Raw genomic sequence first — 21370 nt, 5'->3', positions numbered from 1 at the left:
CCAGCCACTAGCTGTAACGTAGAGGTAGATTGAGTGGCGGTGGGTCGTAGACGAATTAGCATAGCTGCATGCGATATTGCATCACCCCAAGCAGATATAAGGAGGTTGGTGCGCATTACCAATGTCCGGACTACCATCGTAGTCGTTTCCGCAAGACCATTTGGGTGTGCTCATGGGAATATGATGTCCAACATCAGTCCCAATGCAATAACCATCGAAAGTCTTCGATGTAAACTCACTAGCATAGTCAAATCCAATTGACTGAATAGGATGATTCAGGGAGTGAGCCTGTTGTCATATGATATGTGCTAGGAGTGTATCATAAGGAGTGTATCATAAGCAGCATTACAAGTGGACAATGGCACAACACGTGACCAACGTGTTTGCGTGTCAACCAACATCATGAGATATTTAAACATCCGCAAGTTGGTTGAATCAGTCCAGAGAATCCCCATGGATTCTATGTAAGAACAAAGTGAGTATTTTCATATCCTTTGCATAGGACGGTCTCAGTCCTAGTTTCCCTAAGGAATGAGCTTTGTAAAACGAGCGAGAGGCTTTAGAAGTAACCAATGAGGATTTTGGTTGGGCTTGAGCGTTTGAAACGCTATTTGAAGTAAAGTTGGTGATTGCAGCATCACCTGGGGTGCCATCACCATGATGGACGCCATCCATGGCGTCATGGATAGGGACTACGCCAGCCCTAGGCTGGTGGTGGACGGAGGCGGTGCCCTAGGCAGCAGCGTCGGTCACACTTAGTCCAGGAATCAACTTTTGATTCATGCTTCATTTCGCTCGAGAGAAAAGATGTCCATGTGAAGTCTTTAGTAGACGGATCATCATATCATGACCAGGATGACCTATCCTGTCGTGACAAAGCCAATATGTGTCTAAATCCAAGAGTTCTTCTCTCATAAATTTATTGGATTTAATAGCTCAAATAGTGATATAGAGTCCACTAGAGAGACACATAAACTTCTCTAAGATGCGCCTTTGTTCGCAATCATTAGAGGTATTGCAAAGGAACTCATTTCCGTTCTCTACATGCGTTTTCGCATGGAATCCGTTGGCTATCCATAGGTGCGATTTGCCCTAGGAGCGTAGAGAGTTTCTGTGACAGTAATCAAGGTGTCATTTGGAAAGGGAAACTTGGGCTATTCCATGTCCTTGAATTAATACTGATGGCCCAGCCATCGTAGTCACAAAGTAATATGTTCAGAATTAAAATGGAGTCATAATGAAAAGAACTCAAAATTTTATTCATAAGCCAACGGAGTTACATCATTGTCTCTTTGACGAAAGAAAATCTAATCCAAAATGCTAGCTAATGCAAAATAATGGTAGTCGTCTAACTTCTTTCGGTAATTCCAAAATAAATGTGACCAGGTGAGTAGAGAGATGTCGGTGGAGCAAGGCTCGCTTAAGTGTCACTAGTCTCAAAACCTTCCTAGACATCACACTTACTTTGGGTGAGCCTACTTTGAAGAAATACTAAACCATTAGAATCTACTACAAACATATATGGCAATTGCCTATTACATCTCTTGGAAAATAAAAAGACTTAATCAAAATCGCCAGTCTCTGGATCTTGGCCTTTGAAGTCTTCAACCCTTAGAGTGAGATCGTCATCTTGATCTTCTTGCTCCATGTAATTTACTTCCCTTGCTTCACGATACGTCTTGTACGCGTTAGTAACATTCTGGGGTGCATTACATGCTTTAGCCCAATGTCCGGACGCTCCACACCGAAGACAAGCATCATCATGGTCAAGCTCCCTTGATCGAGGCGCGCCTAGAGCGCGTTGGGGTCGGCTATGATCCTTGGTGGCGCCACCACCATGGCCGGAGGATCTGCCTCTCGATCTCTCTCTTAACACGTTGACCTCTACGGTTTTGTGTACGCCTATCTTGGCAGTTTCCTTCCTCTTTGGGGCGAGAATATGGACCAGAACGTCCAGAATAATCCCTTTCCTTAGGGTTTCGCTCCTGGCGCCCTCCCTTAGGGGCGCGACTATAATTAGACTCCGGAATTGGCTTGGTTCCCACGGGTCTAGAATTATAGTTCTTCACAAGTATGTTGTCGTGCTTTTCAACTACGTTCATGGCACCAATAAGCTCATGAAACCTTGTGATGCGTCTAGCATTTACATCAATCCGATAGTTCTTGGGTATCATCAATGCAGAGACGGGGAAGGTGGAGAGAGTCTTCTCGATCAACATCGTATCAGTGATTTTCTGCCCACAGAATTCCATCAAAGACTTGATATGAAGTGCTTCCGAATTGTAGTCAAGTACAGACTTGAAATCACAAAAGCGGAGGCTATGCCATCTCACTTCTAAATTAGGAAGCAGGGAGTCACGAACGTTGCCAAAACGCTGCTCGAGTTCTACCCATAGTTTTCTGGGCTCTTCCTCATTGAGGTACTCATTTTGGAGCGCGTCATTCATGTGACTTGTCATAAGAATTATGGCTTTAGCTTCATTGGCCTCTCTCGTAGCTCTATTCTCTTCAAAAGCGGTAGCTTGTTGAGGAGTAAGCACGTTCTGACTTGGCTCTTGGATCGTACTCAAGATCCCATCAGCCTTAAGATGCTGGCGCACATCACAGACCCACTTGTGGTATCCTGCGCCTATTGTCTCTAGTGGAGCGAAGCTCAACTTGTTCAGGTTACTCATCCTGAAAAACAACAAAAGATTAGGGTTAGTTTCGGAGCGAAAAATGCTACCACGAAAAAATTTCTGAGCGTAGTTGCTTCCAAGAAATTCGATTCCAAGAGGGGTTGGATTAGATCGAAACAATAATGTTTGTGGTCGATCATTTTATCTCAACAAACTCTAAGTTTGGAGGACTCTACAAGCTCCAAGCTTGGAGTGAGCACGAACCCCCACAGTTCGGCTTAATTTGGTCTCCCCTATGATAAAGAAAGGGGGGTAGAAGAAGGAAGGTTACAAGTCCCCGAGAAAAGGAAGAGAAAAGAAATAAAAAGTGGTCAAAAAGTCGCCGGAAAATTTGACCTGAAAAAGTGGTCGAAAAGTCGCCGGAAAAAGTCACCGTCGGCTGCCGGAATAGTTGCCGGAAATGGTCAACTGGCGTTGACCGGTGCTGACGTGGCTGCTGACGCTGACGCTGGTGTTGACTGGACGCTGACGTGGCAGTGCTGATGTGGCGTCTGAGGTGGGATGACGTCAGTGGGGTAGTGGGCTGACGTCAGTGGGCCAGGTGCTACTCCCCTTCTTTCTGGCATGCGGGCTTCTGTTACAACTGGGCTTCTGGGCTTTCGTTTTCCTCTGGGCTTGTCTATGACTTGGGTTGAATGGAACAAGGATTAGGGCAGATCGGTGGCGGTTCAAGGATGCAGTGATACTGCTAGCTGGTTCGGAATTTTAATGGCCGGTTCCGGGAAGGATTTTTTCTGTTCCTGGAATCTGGGGTGGGGCTGCAGCTTCTAACAGAGGATGGCGGTGAAAAGTGGACGGTAAGGATGTGAACCAGGCAGGGGATCTACGGATTCTTCTTGGGGCCGGTTCAGTCACTTCCAAAGGCGGGTTCAGGTTGATTCCGGCCTGTTCTGGGGGTGGCGTCGCCGGTTCCGAGTTCCTGGAGTTTATGGCTTCAAGGTGGTCAGCTTTTCCTGGATTTGAGGGTTATGAATTTAGGGTTTCAGGGTTAGGGCTTCGTGCTGATAACGTGTTTTAGGGAATCAGAAATTGAGAGAAAATTGCTGTGTGTTCTCATTAATAATAGTGACCTCTTTATATAGAGGATTACAATGCATAGAGTCTGAATCATACAAGGAAATATAATCTCTAGATTCTTCTAATTAAACCCTATTAACACTAGGTCAAGTAACCTAGAGTTTGGGCCAAACACAAATTAGGGTTTTACTTGAACACCTGAATTATTTAAAAAACTCTAAACTCATAAAACAGATAGGGTAAAATAGTCAATTTATAAAATAAACAGAAAATAGAAAAAAGAAAAAAAAATGAGAAGCAAATAAGTACGTGAAAAAAAAAACCACAAACTTCCACAAAAAATTGCCAACTCCTGTAAAAAAAAAAAAAAAAACTACCCACTCTCTGTTTTAAAAAATATATATCAATTTTCACACATAATGTGTGAGGCCCATCTAGTATATATATATATACACACACACTAGCCTCTTAACACACGCTCAAGCGTGTGTCAATTGGCCTTTTTTATTTTTATTTTTATATTTTATTTGTGTTTATAATATTTTGTTTGAGTTTTTATTAGTATTTCTAAAAAAGAGTTTGTTTTAGTAATTTATCTAAAAAATGTTTATTTTTTATGAATAACTTTTTTTTTCTTCAAAAAAAAAAAAAAGAACTTTTTGTTTAATAAGCAATTTTTTTATTTAAACTACCAACTCCAAAAAAAAAAAAAAGAAACTGCCATTGCAGTTAACAAAACGTCTAAGATTTTTTTTTTTTTGTAATTTCTTCAATTCAGTTTGCTGTTATATTTACTATTTTATCCTTCATGTGTTAAATTATAGATTTTTAGACTATAATCAAAGAATGGTAAATTGTGAGTTTTTGAAAATTTAACCATAAGCCTTATTGGCTTAATTAATACTGATATTTTAATAATCATTGTACCTAGTCATTTTATGGGAGGATGGTTTACTAATTCATAAAACAGATAGGTCAAGTAAGCAAAATTTAGACACTCCAATAGAAAAACTTCTTTGTAAAAGAGCATAAATTTAATTTTGTGTAAGGATTGAAAATAAAATTAAAAATAACAAAAAGGACGAGAATGAAAAATTCTGGCAGATGGTCTAAACTTCAAGATTAACTGACAAAAACCTGTTCATGATTCCACCAAGCATAAAGAATAACAATTCCTTTTCCAAGGAGGAACTTTGACGGTTTTCTTATAATGCAGGATTATGGTTTCCTATCATTTGGTTTTGGTTTCTTTGTCTATATCGTGAAAATATTGGAATTGTAGGATTAGATCTAATCTAATAAAATATGGTGTAGCAGTACGTATAGCACACTAACAGAGAGAGAGGTCCTACCAAAACCAAGCTGGGAAAGGACTACTCTTTATAAATTAGGGTTTTGTGATCCCCTCGATCTCTATTTCTCTCATGGCGAAAGTAAAAATTGCAGGGGCATGGGCGGGCGTGCTAGAAGTCGAATTGGACAATTGGACAGTATCAATGCTGAGACAAGAGGTTGCAAAGCGATCGAACTGCGAGCCCAACTCCATCAATCTGATCTGCGCAGGCAAAGTATTGAAGGATGGAGATGGGAGCGAGAATTTGACCCAATTAGGTATTAAGAACAACTCTAAGGTTCTTGCTAGTAGGGTTAGTGCTCAGGAGGGCAAGTCTTTGGGTGAGGAGTTGATGGCCGAAGGCGAACGCTCTCGGAGATTGGCTCGAATCAAGGCAGCTGCGACTGCAATGGCCAAGAGACATGCAGATGGTTCATTGCCAATTGAAGACTTCAATATAGAACTTGAAGATCAAACCGGAAAGAAAGTAAAGATGGGAACCGAGACTGATCAGCAGGCAATCATGATGGGTCTGATGCTTCATACAGATGCAAAGAAACTGATTAAAGAACAGAATTACAAAGATGCATTGGAGGTGTTGAGCATGGGAGAGGAGGCCTTCTCTCTATGCGACCCCAAGGTTATTGAGCTGGTTGACAATCCTTCTATACTGCAAATTGATATGGTTTGGTGTTATTTCATGCTCAGAGACATCAACTGTCTCTCGGTGGCGGGAGTTCGGCTTGAGAAGGCTAGAGAAGGACTCGAAAGAGCTCACGGGAAGGATGCTTCTCGTGTGAGACTGCTTCAGGCAGGTAGGTATCCGGAGCGTGCACTACATTTGAGACTGGAGCTGCTTGAAGGGGTGGTGGCGTATCATAGTGGCGAGGTTGACAAATCTAAGAAGGTTCTGACTTCTGCCCAAGAAAAGTTCAGGCTGCTACAAGTGTCGGATGAATCTCTTTCACTTGTGATGAGCATGGGATTTAAAGAACTAGATGCAAAAAGGGCTTTGCGGATGAGCAATCAAGATGTTTCCAGTGCCGTTGATTTTCTTGTTGAGCAAAAGGCAAAGAGAGACCAAAAACGGGAAGATGATATCCGGCGGCAACATGAAATTAAGGAGCAAAAGACATATGGTGTGACACCCCTGAAGAAAGCTGTGGATTTGGAGAGATTGAATGAATTGGTCTTCATTGGGTTCCAAAAAGAGCTTGCTGCTGAAGCGCTTAGAAGAAATGAGAATGACAGTGAGAAGGCATTAGATGATTTGACAAATCCAGAAACTAATTCTTCCATACAAGAACAACTTGAATCAAGGAAAAGGAAACGTCAGCGCCGAGCAGTAGATGCTTCAGTTGAAGCACTTGTACGCATGGGCTTTGAAAGATCATTAGTAGACGAAGCTTTGCAGGCTGGAGGGACAATGGACGACGTAATCCATCGATTACTCTCGGTACAAGCATCAAATCCAACAAATGGTGTTAGCCAATCAGCGGCAATCTCCACAGTTTCTGATAACAACAATAGCCAATCTGATGCTGCTAGTGACATTGCGAATTCTCTTGCTTCAATGCTTGAGAATCAAAATGATCAAGCTGGCAGCTCTAGTAATGCGTCAGAGCTTCAGAATCAAAATGATCAAGCTGGAAGTTCTAGTAATGCATCAGAGCGTGATGCAGAAATGGAGAGTGAACTTGCTGAAGAACTGGCACAACAAGACGCTCTCTCTGACTATGACGTTGAAGTTACCAAAGAAGGTGAAGCCATAGCCAAGTACTTGGTTCTTCTGGATTCAGCACAGTAAAACATCGACTTTAGCAATAGTGCAGAGGGAATGATTTATAATGTTGTTGTGATGTGGAAATAGACAGTAGGTGATCAATTTAGTTATGGCATTCCAGATGAAAATGTCACTATTGATAGCAGAGATCTAAAATGACACTGTTTTAGCATGGACATTTGCATCTAATGAAATTTCTCTTTTGCTTTTTTTCTTTTAAATCTTTTTTTTTTTTCCTTTAATTTTCATGAGCATTGGTGTTAAGACAGCAAATGTGGAATCATATATATTCATGCGGATGAAGATGTTTTTGTAAATCATCTTCTGAGTTTTTCAATTCGGATATTATTTCTTCTGTATTGGTCTTGCAGTCTTAATATCGATGGTAATTTACCGCCTTTTGTGCAGTTTTTCTTCCATTATTGTTAGAGTTCAAGAAAATAGATTAAATAAGAGCAGAAGCTTTTCCAAAGCTCGCTGTACTTGGTTGATTTTGTGTGTCCTGCCAGTACAACTCTGTAGGACACAAAAGCTTGAACACAATAACACGATGCAGAAGTAGCATTTTAGAGCAGAAGGGCAGAACAGAAAATAGATTCCACGCAAACAAGCATTGTAGAGCTATTTCCTGCATACACAAGTATCACTAATAACGGCAGTAAATACCTGTAAGCCCACACTTGAATTGCTAATCCTGAATTTCATAAGCTTAACAATGCCATAAAATGCTTCGATTTGCATAGGGTTTTTGTTCCCAGGTCTAAGAGTAAAGGGAAGTAGTACTGAGTAACCTAACTGCTAACTATATGTCAAGTTCCAGACTTACAGAAAGCTACTTGAAACTCACTTTTTGGGCATCAAACCTCTAATCAACCCCAGGATCTCACCTCGCATTGCAGCGACAGCCGATGGAGTGACTTGTTCCTTCACAGCACAGAACCACATATTATCTCCATCTTTGTCTTTACTTCCATACCAGCTGCATATTATCCTTGCAATGGCCAATACATACGTGCCACAATCGTAACCATTTATTTGGTGTGGTGAATCAGTACACTCTTTATAAATGGGCTCAGTTGTTGAACTGGAATCACTCATAAATTTCTTAACAGCATTATAAAGTCGTTTGGCGGGACCTTTATTCCATCTCCCTCCACTGCTATCATGATGAACAAATGTGTTGACGCTTCTCTCAAATGCAAGTAGGCTCCAATGATATCCACCTTCAGCTTCACTCACATCATCATTGTCATTGACAGGAAAGATTACCAGTTTCTTATCAGGCAAATGAAGAGGGTCTAGGAAGTCTTTTAGGCTCTCAGCTGGGCAATTCATTATCCAGAATGTAATTGAAGGTGGAATGAGTAAAATCTCCTCAGAGCATGATGAAAGATAACTAAAATAGAACTCGATGATTCGATCATTGAGAAAATATGGGCCACTGAGGATATCCAAGTCTGATCGTCTAAGTACCACATCATTGTAGCTGAGAATCTTTTCATCAGGATTACTTTTTGCCATTTGGTAGTGATGATGTATTCCTGATCAACAAAAGTCAAAACCCTGTATTACGCCACTACCATTTCGAAGAAAGGATCTTATAATTGAGACACATGGTAATGAACTAATGTAAGAAATGGCAACGAAATAGGCCGTTGAAGTAATAACAATGGTCAGACAGTTGCTCACAGGTGCCTGAGCAAAATTTTGGCCCTCAACAACTCTAGCATCACAACTATCCTTAGAGCCCCTATACACAAGAAGACTGAATAATGATATATAATTGATGAAGATGAGGAAACAATCACACGCTTCTAAACTCATTATTTTCCGAATTAGCTTCCTGCAAAAAACGCTTTCAACCAACAACCCAAATGAGCCAATGTACAAATTCATCGCCCTGTATCAAAGACATTGACATATAACTTACATTTCCAATAGGAACTCAACATTTGGTCCAAACTAACAAAAGTAGGGACAACGTTCCCACATTCTTGTTCTTCTCAAATCAGATTCAATAAGTCAAAATCATTTTTTCGAACCAAAAGTACACACACATCCATATCCTGAACTTTGCAATAGCATGAATGTACTCACATTTTTCTTTTCAGCAATGTTATCTATTCACAAAAGGTAATCTTTACAAAAACATCATATCTAAGCACCCTGCTATTCATCCACAAATCTTAAGCTCAACATCCAACCAGTACTGATATTCAGGTCTTGTATAAGCATACCCATGGGACCAATCTCACCCAGTGAAAACCAAAGCTAACCATAAATCTCTTAATTCAACGAACAAGGAAAATCTTGAAGTTCTTCAAATTCCTCAACTTATTAAAAGCTTGGCTAGAACATAATTTGAAGCAAAGAAGCAGAGAATCTAATGCTTTGTGTTCAGATGTTTTTCAGCTTAGAGGTATAATCTAGGGTTTTCATGCCAATTTTTCTTTTCTTTTTCTTTTATGCAAAGAACAAATGCGAGCAATTGTAAGAGAATGAAATTAACTTACTGAGAAATTCAGAGAATTTGGGCAAGGAGAAGCTCTGGAAGCGTGGTTGGTTTTCTTCTACCATGAGTTGTGATCCTCCTGCTATCAAGATTTAAGAAGAAGCTTATTGTGTAGGCGGCGGGTTCCAGTTTCGCGCAGTACGTCGTCGTTCAGGTGATTTTGTTGGTGTCGAGCCTGAACATATATATGTGCCAGGCCCAGGCGTATATGTAGATTTAATTTTACATTATTGAAAATGGTTAAACGGCTGTGATTGATTGATATACACTATATTTACTTTTTTACGGTTAGATCTTGGAAGTAATTTTGAAAATTACAAGTTGAATTATTTGGAAGAACTCAACAGATCGTTTACTTTGTATCAATGACAACGAGTGGAGTTAAATTGTCCAAAAAATTAACAAAGATGGGTAATCGAAGAAGAGAAGTTCGATATATCTATTTTTATCTTTGACATTTTATAGCAACTACAATGTTAGTCACTACACTAATGTTTAGAGTATTATCGTTCATTCGTGCCAAGTAAATGTGAAGTCCTCTTTCTCGTGGTTTACATAATAATGATGTTGTGGTCCCCTCCTTATTACGCCTGAGCTAATTTAAGGGCTCATAATTTGGCTCCCGAGTTTAAAGTATGGCTCGAGTAGGATTGTAGCAGTGATTTGATGTTTTTGAGTTAAAACCCATATGTGCAATTGCTCTATATTCTATAACTTGACTCAGTACAACATGTTTGTAGCATCAAATCATTAATACTCCAATGCTCTAAAATGGTCATAAAAACTAACAAAAGTACTACTGTCACAAACTTACGAGGAATTGAAAGTCAACAGGTTGGACACAAACTTAGACTTTAACGACTAATGGATTGATCAAACGATACAAATGCGACGATAGTCTGAAAGTCGTGCGAACTAAATCAGAGAAAACAAATTGCCTAATTCTTCAATGGAAAACATGTTTGACCGCTAGGATTTGTTTTGTATTCTCTATTGCGAACTTGTATCCAAATTCCAAATAGCTAGATAGAACCCTTCTATATGTTAGTGATATAATGCATAATTTCAAAGTGTATTATCGTCTCATGTTCTGAAGTGTTGCTTAAAAGACAAGCTCCACTCTAAATATGCTTTGTCTTTTTCTCAATGGCAATGAAAAGACATCAACATCAGCCAATGAACTACTCAGTTGGATCTAACACAACTCCATGATCGAAAAAAGAACACTTTTCTCTTTCTTCTTACGTTTTTTCCTCCAAACATCTACTATATCATTCTGGCTATCTAAAAGCATATTTATAAAAAAAAAATTGACAAATAAAAATTGAAAAATTGTCATCTTCAATTCCTCTTCTTCCTTACAAGATGTATTTTAAGTTTATATTGCACATATTATTTTTATTTAGCCAATGATTTACAATACTAATTCCTGAAAACCAACGATGCCTTGTTTTGTGAAAGTTGTGTGGCTATATGCATTTTTCATATTGAGAGAGTGAAAAATTATCTAGTGATTTTTAAGAAATGTGTCATACATGCATTTTGAGATAAAAATCCTTATCCATTCTTCTTCTGGATGGAATTGAAATATATATTTTTTATTGTACGCTAATTTATTGTTTAGTATTATTATTTTTCTTTTGTGCTCGGTTCCAATGGATCTAAATTACTGAATGCATGCTCTATAGCTCAAACTAAAATCATGGATATTGGTTTTATTTAGATAAATGCTAGACACGTAGAGGTCAATCAGTTAACGTCATTGCGGCTGAAAGTAACCAAAATCGAATCGATATATCGATTAATTGACTATGTCATAGTCGGTTCTCAATTTTTTTTTTTTACCAATTTCAATCTAAAAAATAAAAATAAACGATAATATCGGTTGAGTTAGCTGTGATAAAACCGAATTTTCTTTTAGTAGCGATCCACTTAATTTATACCTGACTCAGGTCGTAGTGTTAAAAAACCGAACCGATGGATCAAATCCGTCCGTAGTGATCCTCTTGGTGTATACCCGGACCCGAATGCTTTATAACCAGACCCGCTTGGTGTTGCCTGCCAAAGCCGTAACTAACCCACTGCGGCTCCACCGAAAAATAATAATAAAAAAAAGAAAATGGAAAGAAGAGGCAAAGCGTTTATAATATTCCAACTTCGACCGAGCCTTGAAAGTGATGCGAACTCTCCGATTCTAATGGCAGTTGGCAACAAAAATAAGCAAAACACCCGAAACTGAAACACCGTCACACTCTCTCTCTCTCTATCAGCCTCGAAGAAGCAGTTTCAGATCTGAGAAGTGGGCGAGAGCGACTCTCAGATCCAAATCGCCGAACGCCGGGGCGGTTTTCCGGTGTGGTCAAAAATGGAGAAGTTCCTGGACAAGTTGCCCTCCATGGATCTGATGCGCTCCGAGAAGATGACCTTCGTCCAGCTCATCATCCCCGTCGAGTCTGCTCACCGCACCATTTCCTATCTCGGCGAACTCGGCCTCCTCCAATTCCGTGACGTAAGTTTCCGATCCGTTATTACATTGATTTATGTTTGATTTGGTATCGTTAGGGAGAATTTTGCATTGGATTTTGTTTCAGTGTGTGGTTTAAGTAGTCGGAGTATGTCCTAGGAGTCGCGATTGAGAAATTTAGAATGGAATAGTAGAGTTTTATCACGAATTTCGATTTTCGGGTTGAAGATGTAGATTTCGAATTGAAACTGTTGCTTGATCCTAAGGATGGTTGCTTTGATTGTTAGGCTCTGTTAGGCTCATTGACGTAGTTTATATGTAGGAATCAATTTTACATGGACTGGAAGTGCATTGCGTATTCGAAGCTTTTTGCTGGGAATATTTCAGATCTGGTTGCATTGCATAAATTTTCAGTTAGGAAGGGGTTGCGTAGTGTTCTATTCTCTTCATTTCAAGAAGGAAAGGTTCCTTGGCATTTGTAATGGTAGATTAAGTATTATGTGGAAGTTATACGCTAGCCTGATGGTGGAAAAATCAATTGCAGGTTTTGTGTAATAGGAATATTTTTGTTGTATATTTAAGCCTCACATTTGTCAATAAATATAAGTTTCTCTATGACTTAATTGGAGACAGCAAATTGGCAATTGCATAAGCTGTAGCTTTCTCTCAATCAAGGGATTTTGATTTTAATTATGTATTCCATTTTACTTGAATGTGTTCTTTTTATGCTTGTTTTAGATTAGGTTTGCCAACCTCAAGTAGTTATTACAAAACCATACTTATGTTTGCAAAGTGCTGCCGTGATGGAAACTTGGCCTTTTGATTCTGTGAACACGGATCACCTCCTTTGGAGTCTGGGATTCGCATACATCAGTTTTTGAAGGAGTTTTGAGCACCACTTTACTTGACAAGTCACCCATATCTATGCCATCCAGTAGATGGGTATTCTGCACATCGATATTTATTGCGGATTGTTTTGCAATTTTAATGTTCCCGGATTTAATTTATTGAACACTTAAGTGGGGTTATATACACTATCATATCTATTTAGAAATTAAATTTTGTGTACGAGTATGATTAATTAGTCAATCATGATATAGTTTTCAAAATGATACAAGAATGGTGCTGATGTACATGGATATTAATCACTATCTTAAAACTTTATTATTCTAATATTTATAACTAGTATATAGAAAATTTTGCTGGTAGTTTGCATTAAACTGAGTATGTACTGGACTTGCTGTTGGACCTAACTACTTCATGACTTCAAATTTTACATTTTCTTTTGTTATAAATGAGTAATTGAAGGGAACAAGTTCTCAATATTATTAGCTCAATGGTGGATATCAAGGCAATATAAACTGTCCCTAAAATCATTTGGCCAAAATAAAAAAAGTCGCTTCATTTTTGTGATTTGTAAATATTCTACTTTTACCAGTGTTTGTCTTGGAGTATAGTGCAAATGTGGAAGCTATCTACCTGCACAAGGTATATAACAACAAAGTTTTGTCCCCTTTTCTAGGGCCACAACTCATGTATTTTTTGCATTTGAAACATGCTAAGAAAACACTGAAATTCTTTTTTTTTTTTTCTGGTATCTGGTTAATAGTTTCTTCATAGGAATTTGAAATACAGTCTCTTTGATGTGCACTGATATACTCATGGTCATGTTCTTTTTCTCTTTTCCCTTTTCTTTTGCAGTTAAATGCTGATAAAAGCCCTTTCCAGCTAACCTTTGTTAATCAGGTATCCACTTGATCTCTTTGACTACAGTTGCAATGTCAATGTTTTGGATAGCAGCATCTTGCTTAAATAGTTTCACATTTTCAGTTTTCAGAATGTTTTTATATACGTGTATGTTAAATGCCCGGTTTTTGCAATTTCCTTGGTATTGAGTGTAACAAGTCTACCAGTTTTTTTACTTGCATGACATGAAGTTTAAGTAGCGATCTAGAAGAATAAGTAAGCGATTGATTACTCTGTTGTCCAACATTTAAAACTTGATTGTGTATGCTCCCATTGTGCTTGTTTAACAAAGATAACAATTTATGGATTTTAAACTAGGGCATGATTCTTTAGTATGTTTTCTCCACCTGCAATCTACACTAATTGAAAACTGTTTATGTACTTATAAAATTCGTAATTCTGATGACATCTGGTAGTTGAAACCAACTTCATTGAAAAGTTACTGATGATTGTTTTATCATCATAATTCTATAGTTGGTGGCAAAGTTGTTCACAGTTAGCAATATTATTTATTTTATTTGTTTCTATTTTTGTGAGGATTTCCATAGGTGAAGCGATGTGCAGAGATGTCAAGAAAGCTGCGCTTTTTTAAGGATCAAATCAGTAAAGCTGGTCTGCTTGGGTCTATACGTCCAGTTTCACAACCAGATATTGAGTTGGAGGAATTAGAGGTCTATTTCTATATCGCTGCTCTAGCATTGTTCTTCCTCTTTCTCTGTCTGTATTCCCTCCCTCTGAGTTTTAAGTTTGCAAGAGTAATAGTAATGTTAAGCTGGAACATATTGTTTAAAAATGGCACTAACCAATTGCACCCTTATCCATGGAGCAATTTCTTGTAAACTGATAACATTCATGTTTGTATTTCTTAATTCCAGTTTCAACTTGGTGAGCACGAACATGAGCTAATTGAAATGAACTCTAATAGTGAAAGACTTCGACAATCATACAATGAGCTCCTGGAGTTCAAGATGGTATTACAAAAGGTAATTTTCTTTTTTATTTTCTCTCCATATTGGTGGTGTATTTGCAGCCTCGTATCAGCTGTTCTGTTTTTAGTAGTTCATAAAATATTTGTGCTGCATGTGTGTGCATGGGTTAATTGAAGGCTAGGTTATGCCAACCCCCTTTTTTGTTGTTTATTAGAATGAAAACCAATCCCTTGGGAGCACCAAAAGGAATTAATTTTTCTTAAGTTAATAAAACATTTGTTACTATTTTCAACTTGATAAGTTGATATGATGTCTCGATATTGTAGAAGCTAATAATCTTTTCTTAAGAAAGCACAAAACTAGTGATAGTGACTACCTTTGTTGGAACCATAGTCTGGATGAAAAGAGATGCGTAGATGTCAGGTGGGTATTGTTAGACATTATCTCGGCTCGTGTTAGCTGGTCATACAATTTGTTGGTTTGCTTTAATTAAAATTCTATACTAACCTGTTAATTTTGTTGTTGTGTCAGAAAATTGCTATTTGATCTGTCTTAGGTTCATAGTCGAAAGTGAAATAAGAACTTTTTTTTTTTATGGTCTTAGTAATGTCAGTGGGTTTATGTAACTTCCATTTTACGATTCAATGCTTTCATTCATAAACTATATGTGAATTTATTCTTTTAGGAAGCAATAATTATAACCGTTCCCTTTTAAATACTTTTACCTGTGCCTTACCTATTTTGTGGGCAATTTCAGGCAAGTGGCTTTCTTGTTTCAAGTAATAACCATGCTGTCACAGAGGAAACAGAACTAGAAGAGAATGTTTACTCAATGAATGACTATGGTGATTCAGTGTCATTGCTGGAGCAGGTAAATAATTAGCATGGCTTAATTTGGGTGCAAAACCTTTCTGTATGATTTAATTTGTAATTGATTATTACATTACACAGGATATCAGACGGGGACCATCAGATCAATCTGGTTTGAATTTTGTTAGTGGGATTATTTGTAAATCTAAAGCTCTAAGGTTTGAGAGGATGCTGTTTCGTGCTACAAGGGGAAATATGCTTTTCAACCAAGCACCAGCAGATGAACATATCATGGATCCTTTATCTACTGAAATGGTTTCATTCCGCCTCAGTATTATCTATATCTGCTTTTTGATTGTGCAAAATCAAATTTACTAATTCCTTTAATTATTTCAGGTTGAGCAGACAGTTTTTGTAGTCTTCTTCTCAGGGTTGCAGGCAAAAGCAAAGATTCTGAAAATTTGTGAGGCCTTTGGTGCAAATTGCTACCCTGTTCCTGAAGATATAACTAAGCAGAGGCAAATAACTAGAGAAGTAAGTAAATGGTATCAGTTGGCCTTGGAACATTGGCAGTTTATTATTATCTTGAATGGGAGAGAACTTCAAGCTTAAAGAGACAGTGTTTTTTCCTCAAGAGAATAAATAAAAAAGAATGATCTTTTAGTTTTTTGGTTCCAACATGTCACAAAACTTCTCATTCTGCTATCTGAATGGTAGATCTTGACAAGCGCTTGATAGCCTCATCCCTTCAATACTTCATGCTATAAATAGCTTCTGTTTGCAGGTCTTGGTTAACATGATAGTGTCTTTAACGTAGAGATTATTACCAAAGAGACATATTATAGTAACAAATAGTCAATACTCTTCGATCATGCATTCATGCTTAAAGTACCAGGTTTTCTTATGCAGGTTTCATCACGTCTTGCTGAATTGGAAGCAACTTTGGATGCAGGGATTCGCCACAGAAATAAGGCCCTTACTTCTGTCGGGTTTCACCTGGCAAAATGGATGAACATGGTAAGCTGTTGCTACTTTTTTTCCCCCTTGTTAACTAATATTGCATTCATCTGAGATACAAAGAATATTGATTTATTATGACTAAAGGTGGGAGTGTGGTTGAGCTATATCCCTATATTACAACTATGTCATGTTTTCTACTTGTTCTCAGGTAAGAAGGGAGAAAGCTGTATATGATACACTGAACATGTTAAACTTTGATGTTACCAAAAAATGCCTTGTTGGAGAAGGCTGGTGTCCTATATTTGCAAAAACAAAGGTAATTTATTTTTGGTATTATTTTTCTATTCCATCATTACTTTTGTGTGGGATGTTTAGATACCGTGCCTTTGCCCATAATTTTTACAGTAATACAATAGTTTTTTTTTTTCTTTTTTGGATTAGGTCTCATTAAATCTTCTATCTCCATCTATACTATTATTTAAGAGAAGAGTTTTGTCAACCATGACTGACTGATTTATTGATTATGTATTTGTGAGATGTAACTAATTAACTTTTAATACATGAATGTATGCTCACGTGAGTATTGTTGTTACATATCAAAGGTCTTTCTAATTATTTATTTTATGTATGGAAGAATAATATTGCTAAATTTACAAAAATTTAGTTATTGTATGTAAATAATCCAATTACTAAGGCATAATCAGATAGGCAACTTTTATGCTTTACTAAGGGGTCATTGCAAAAATCTGATTTTAACACTGGTGGATCTTCTGAATAATGTTAATGGTAACTGCATCTTTAAAATATCTTTAAATTCTTTCTGCTCATTATTAATAATTTTTACGTTTTGCTTTTCTTAATTTTTTTTTATCCAACAGATTCAGGAGGCATTGCAACGTGCAACATTTGATAGCAATTCACAAGTGGGTGTAATATTTCATGTGATGGATGCAATAGAATCACCTCCTACATATTTTAGAACCAACAACTTCACAAGTGCATTTCAGGAAATTGTTGATGCATATGGGTTAGTTAAAATATACCACTTATGAAGTTTTATTCTTTCTTTACTTATGAAAAGCAAAGTTGTTTTTAGATTAGTGCATAATTTTCGTTGCAATAATGGGCAAGGGATCCTACAAATGGTGGGATTCTGGATGAATTCTGTTTGTTCACAATTATTTAGATAGGGATAATATAAGGATAGAATATGAATGCATGATGGGTATCTGCCACATGGATTTTAGTATACAACTAAATTCTGATAATCTTGTTTTTGTCCTCACATGTAACAAAATTTAAATCGGTAATTTCATTTAAAACATCAGTTAACATTGTAGAATGTTAAGTAAAGTTGCGAGTTGTATGAAATCATTGCAGCAGATTGCATTGGGATTAGAAGAAAAAAAGGAACAAAGAGAAGATGGTCAGTTGCAGAGTGCGTGATGGGGCAAGAATTCTCAATTTAGTAGCAATAGTGTTAGGTGTTTTTATAAGAATTGTGTGTATATCAATATATAAATTAAATGGCCATTTAGAGCAAGTCATTAGCTAGCTGTGCTATAATCAGTTCTAGCCATGGAACTGATATGTGTCTTGAATTTGGCAGCGTAGCAAGATATCAAGAAGCAAATCCTGCAGTGTACACTGTCATTACATTTCCATTTCTTTTCGCTGTGATGTTTGGGGACTGGGGTCATGGAATATGCTTGTTGATGGGAGCATTAGTTCTTATAGCCCGTGAAAGAAAGCTCAGTGCTCAGGTCTGTCTCTTTCCAAATTCTTGCACTGAAATTTAAAAGGAAATTTATTATCTGAGAAACTTGTGGCTTTCCCACTTTTTTTACTATTATAATAATAATTATTATTAATCCTTAACAGAAACTCGGGAGCTTTATGGAGATGCTATTTGGTGGGCGCTATGTACTTCTTTTAATGTCTCTGTTCTCAATTTACTGTGGGTTGATTTACAATGAGTTCTTCTCTGTCCCTTTTCACATATTTGGTGGGTCTGCTTACAAATGCAGAGATGCTTCTTGCAGGTAGTTTTTATTTTAGATCTTCAATTACTAGCACTTTTCTGTTGATTTTTCTGGCTTCAACTGTAGTTGAGTATATATTTTCCTTTTTACATATGTATATTTTATATGATCTGCTCCTATAGTCTATCTAGTGGAGATGTGAATTAAATAGTTTTTTTTTTTTAGTTATATAGTAATTGTTGTCTAGAAGAACTTTTAGGCATCCTTTTCGGTGCTAGCTGGATTCTCCATTTCTCTTTGTAGTATGGGGAATCTCTCATACATATTGTGTACTGTTAAGGTAATTTCGTCAGTGGGCCTATAATGTGCAAGAATGTTGTGGTAACTCATTCCCAACGTAGGAGACATCTATATTATTTGGATGTTTGGAATATACTTATATGCTGGGCATGTGTCGGTTGCGTTTATGTGTTGTAACGTGTATTGAAGTCATCTGCAGCGGCTTGCTTAGATAAATATGCTTTGGGATATTAGGTTTCTGGATTTTATGTGTTTCTGTCATTGCACTGCTTTTCCACATTATGTATTTTATTTGAAACTTCGTGTTTGCATCACCCAGAAGTACTATACCAATTCACTGATCTAAAAGTTAATTTTTCTCTACCATTGGGGACCTCATCTCGTCTTGGTTTAGGAGTTTGGTGCTGTACTACTTAGGACTGTCTGGTCACTGTTTTTGGTTCATACCCATCAGGAAGCTTTGCTTTTCTTGCAACTAGCACCCCTTTCCCCATGCCACATTTTATTCAAATTGATTACTGAATTCTGATTTTACTTCAGTTATAACTGTCCTTCAGGCATTTATTATTATGTTGTGGTTATGCATTCCCACTGGGTGAACATATGGCATTTCTCAGAAGAAAGCTGACTGAATATTGTCATGTATTCTTAAAATCTGTCTTCTTGTGAGCAGTGATGCACACACTGTTGGCTTAATCAAGTACAGAGATCCATACCCATTTGGTGTGGATCCTAGTTGGCGTGGAAGTCGTACAGAACTGCCCTTTTTGAATTCTCTCAAAATGAAATTGTCTATTTTGTTGGGTGTGGCGCAAATGAATGTAGGAATTATTCTCAGTTACTTCAATGCACGGTTTTTCAGCAGCTCAATTGATATAAGGTGTGTCTCTTCTCTTCATATGTTTTTCATTTTCCCCATCGTTGTCTTTACTTGCAATTGAAGTTGACAGGAATTTGACTTTTTTGTATTGGGCATCTTCTTAATTATTAGGTACCAGTTTGTGCCGCAGATGATCTTCCTTAACAGTCTTTTTGGATATCTTTCACTTCTAGTTGTCATCAAGTGGTGCACCGGCTCTAAGGCTGACCTCTATCATGTGATGATTTACATGTTCTTAAGTCCAACTGATGATCTTGGGGAAAATCAGTTGTTTTGGGGCCAAAGACCACTTCAGGCATGAGTTTTAACTCTCTTGGTTGTTACTTTGTGTACTCAGTTGTTTTGGTTTTTAATTTATGTTACAGTTAACAGGGCTCTACTTTTGCAGATCATTTTGTTACTCTTGGCTCTAATTGCAGTCCCTTGGATGCTCTTTCCAAAACCTTTCATTTTGAGGAAGCGTCATACAGAGGTACTGTGCTATTATTTGGCCAGCATCTGTTTCAGAGTTTTAAGAAAACCACTAAAGCGATGAAAGTTACAACAACTTTGATCAGATGTTTCTTTTTGTTGTAAATATTAAAACAAAAATTGAATATTAGATCATTAGTATCCCAACTCGTTTTATGGACTCTGTTTAGGATATATTAGTGTTTGACTACGTAAAGCTATTTGACTGGAGACATGAGGAGCTTGGGAGGATATAATACTATGCTTACCTGTTATTCTCCAGAGGTTTCAAGGTCGCACATATGGGATGCTTGGTACCTCTGAAATGGATCTTGACGTGGAAACTGATCCTGTGAGGCAACATCATGAGGAGTTTAATTTCAGTGAGGTGTTTGTGCACCAGATGATACACTCCATAGAGTTTGTTCTTGGTGCAGTTTCAAATACGGCGTCCTACCTTCGATTGTGGGCTTTGAGGTATACCTGTGCATAATTCACTGTATTTGTGCTTATTATGTGGTTTTCTCTATCCATAGTGCTATTTCTTAATCTCTTTCACTGCTCTTACAGCTTGGCCCACTCAGAGTTGTCAACTGTGTTCTACGAGAAAGTCCTTCTCCTCGCCTGGGGGTGAGTTCCAACCTTTCATTCTTTATCGTGGCATACACGCACTTCAGCTTTTTAGTTTTCTCTGCCTTTCTTTTCCTTCATTCTTTTATCTGATCATGCCCTTCAATTACTAATGGTTCTGTGGAAAAATAATTGTAACAGGTACGACAGCTTTATCATCCGGTTAATTGGGTTAGCAGTTTTTGCCTTTGCAACTGCCTTCATATTGCTCATGATGGAGACACTCAGCGCTTTTCTTCATGCCTTGCGTCTTCATTGGGTGGAATTTCAAAATAAGTTCTACCTTGGTGATGGGTACAAGTTCAAACCGTTTTCCTTCGCCTCCATAGCTACTGAGGATGAAGATTAGTCCACTTGTATACCAGTTTTCTTAGTTCCGGAAGTGTATGTTGCATGGAGAAGGCAGTGGTACTTCTCAAGACTGAAATGCAATCGATAGAAGCCCCATTTTGGGTGGCATAGGGGAAGAGGATGCATGCATCTTTGGTTAACATGTTTTGGTCTTCTCGATTTTGACCTAGAAATGTAAAGTCCTGGCTCTGGCTCATATTCTTTTGGTCTATTGGTTTGGTACAAAAGGGTTCCACAGAGTCATGGTTCCCCTTCACAGGTATATTTACTTAACTGTATCTCTTTTATGTCTTATCGAAAGGGAAGGGAGAGGATTAGATTCACCAATTGTAAAGAGGAGCTTGGGAATCATTATACAATGTAGGCTTTTCTGGGATCCTAGTTTATTTAGCTTACACACATGCACGTGAAGTGCGGATTTTGCAGGGAACTGACCTCGAATTCTTTATAAATATTGATGTATAAGTCTAGTCATGAATCACAATCTTAATGAAATTCATTTGTAAAAGCGGTGATCTTTGGGATAGTTTCATACTTTAATCTGT

General features: G+C 37.7%; 3 protein-coding genes across 3 annotated transcripts; 2 read left to right on the top strand and 1 right to left on the bottom strand.

The window, feature by feature from the left end:
• Nucleotides 1-5099: 5099 nt before the first annotated feature.
• On the top strand, nt 5100-7058 carry LOC133734625 (uncharacterized). The gene has a single exon (XM_062162235.1). It carries the CDS (start codon nt 5120-5122, stop codon nt 6833-6835), a length of 1716 nt encoding a protein of 571 aa, XP_062018219.1. The 5' UTR covers nt 5100-5119; the 3' UTR covers nt 6836-7058.
• Nucleotides 7059-7414: 356 nt separating this feature from the next.
• LOC133731970 (NEDD8-specific protease 1) lies at nt 7415-9494 on the bottom strand. The gene is made up of 2 exons (XM_062159422.1): nt 9325-9494; nt 7415-8352 (listed from the first exon to the last, which is right to left on the bottom strand). Exons 1-2 carry the CDS (start codon nt 9386-9388, stop codon nt 7655-7657), a joined length of 762 nt encoding a protein of 253 aa, XP_062015406.1. The 5' UTR covers nt 9389-9494; the 3' UTR covers nt 7415-7654.
• A 1965-nt stretch (nt 9495-11459) lies between these two features.
• On the top strand, nt 11460-21333 carry LOC133731657 (V-type proton ATPase subunit a1). The gene is made up of 18 exons (XM_062159046.1): nt 11460-11832; nt 13489-13533; nt 14082-14204; nt 14409-14516; nt 15220-15333; nt 15414-15587; nt 15669-15806; nt 16182-16289; nt 16441-16548; nt 17111-17259; nt 17842-17995; nt 18114-18274; nt 19188-19394; nt 19506-19689; nt 19783-19866; nt 20128-20321; nt 20415-20474; nt 20616-21333. Exons 1-18 carry the CDS (start codon nt 11689-11691, stop codon nt 20821-20823), a joined length of 2463 nt encoding a protein of 820 aa, XP_062015030.1. The 5' UTR covers nt 11460-11688; the 3' UTR covers nt 20824-21333.
• Nucleotides 21334-21370: the final 37 nt, after the last annotated feature.

This window comes from Rosa rugosa, chromosome 2 (assembly GCF_958449725.1).
Source record: "Rosa rugosa chromosome 2, drRosRugo1.1, whole genome shotgun sequence".
Classification (NCBI taxonomy): Eukaryota; Viridiplantae; Streptophyta; class Magnoliopsida; order Rosales; family Rosaceae; genus Rosa; species Rosa rugosa.
The sequence above is the reverse complement of the archived record's forward strand: the minus strand, read 5'-3'. Positions and strand labels throughout refer to the sequence as shown.

What these genes read in the sequence shown, in the direction of transcription:
- LOC133731657 (XM_062159046.1), top strand. Translation starts at nt 11,689, where the DNA reads ATGGAGAAGTTCCTGGACAAGTTGCCCTCCATGGATCTGATGCGCTCC. An exon ending in GCCTCCTCCAATTCCGTGAC is followed by an intron (nt 11,833 to 13,488) that starts GTAAGTTTCCGA and finishes TTTCTTTTGCAG; the next exon opens with TTAAATGCTGATAAAAGCCC. An exon ending in AAAGAAAGCTCAGTGCTCAG is followed by an intron (nt 17,996 to 18,113) that starts GTCTGTCTCTTT and finishes AATCCTTAACAG; the next exon opens with AAACTCGGGAGCTTTATGGA.
- LOC133734625 (XM_062162235.1), top strand. Translation starts at nt 5,120, where the DNA reads ATGGCGAAAGTAAAAATTGCAGGGGCATGGGCGGGCGTGCTAGAAGTC.
- LOC133731970 (XM_062159422.1), bottom strand. Translation starts at nt 9,388, where the DNA reads ATGGTAGAAGAAAACCAACCACGCTTCCAGAGCTTCTCCTTGCCCAAA. An exon ending in CAAATTCTCTGAATTTCTCA is followed by an intron (nt 8,353 to 9,324) that starts GTAAGTTAATTT and finishes TTTGTTGATCAG; the next exon opens with GAATACATCATCACTACCAA.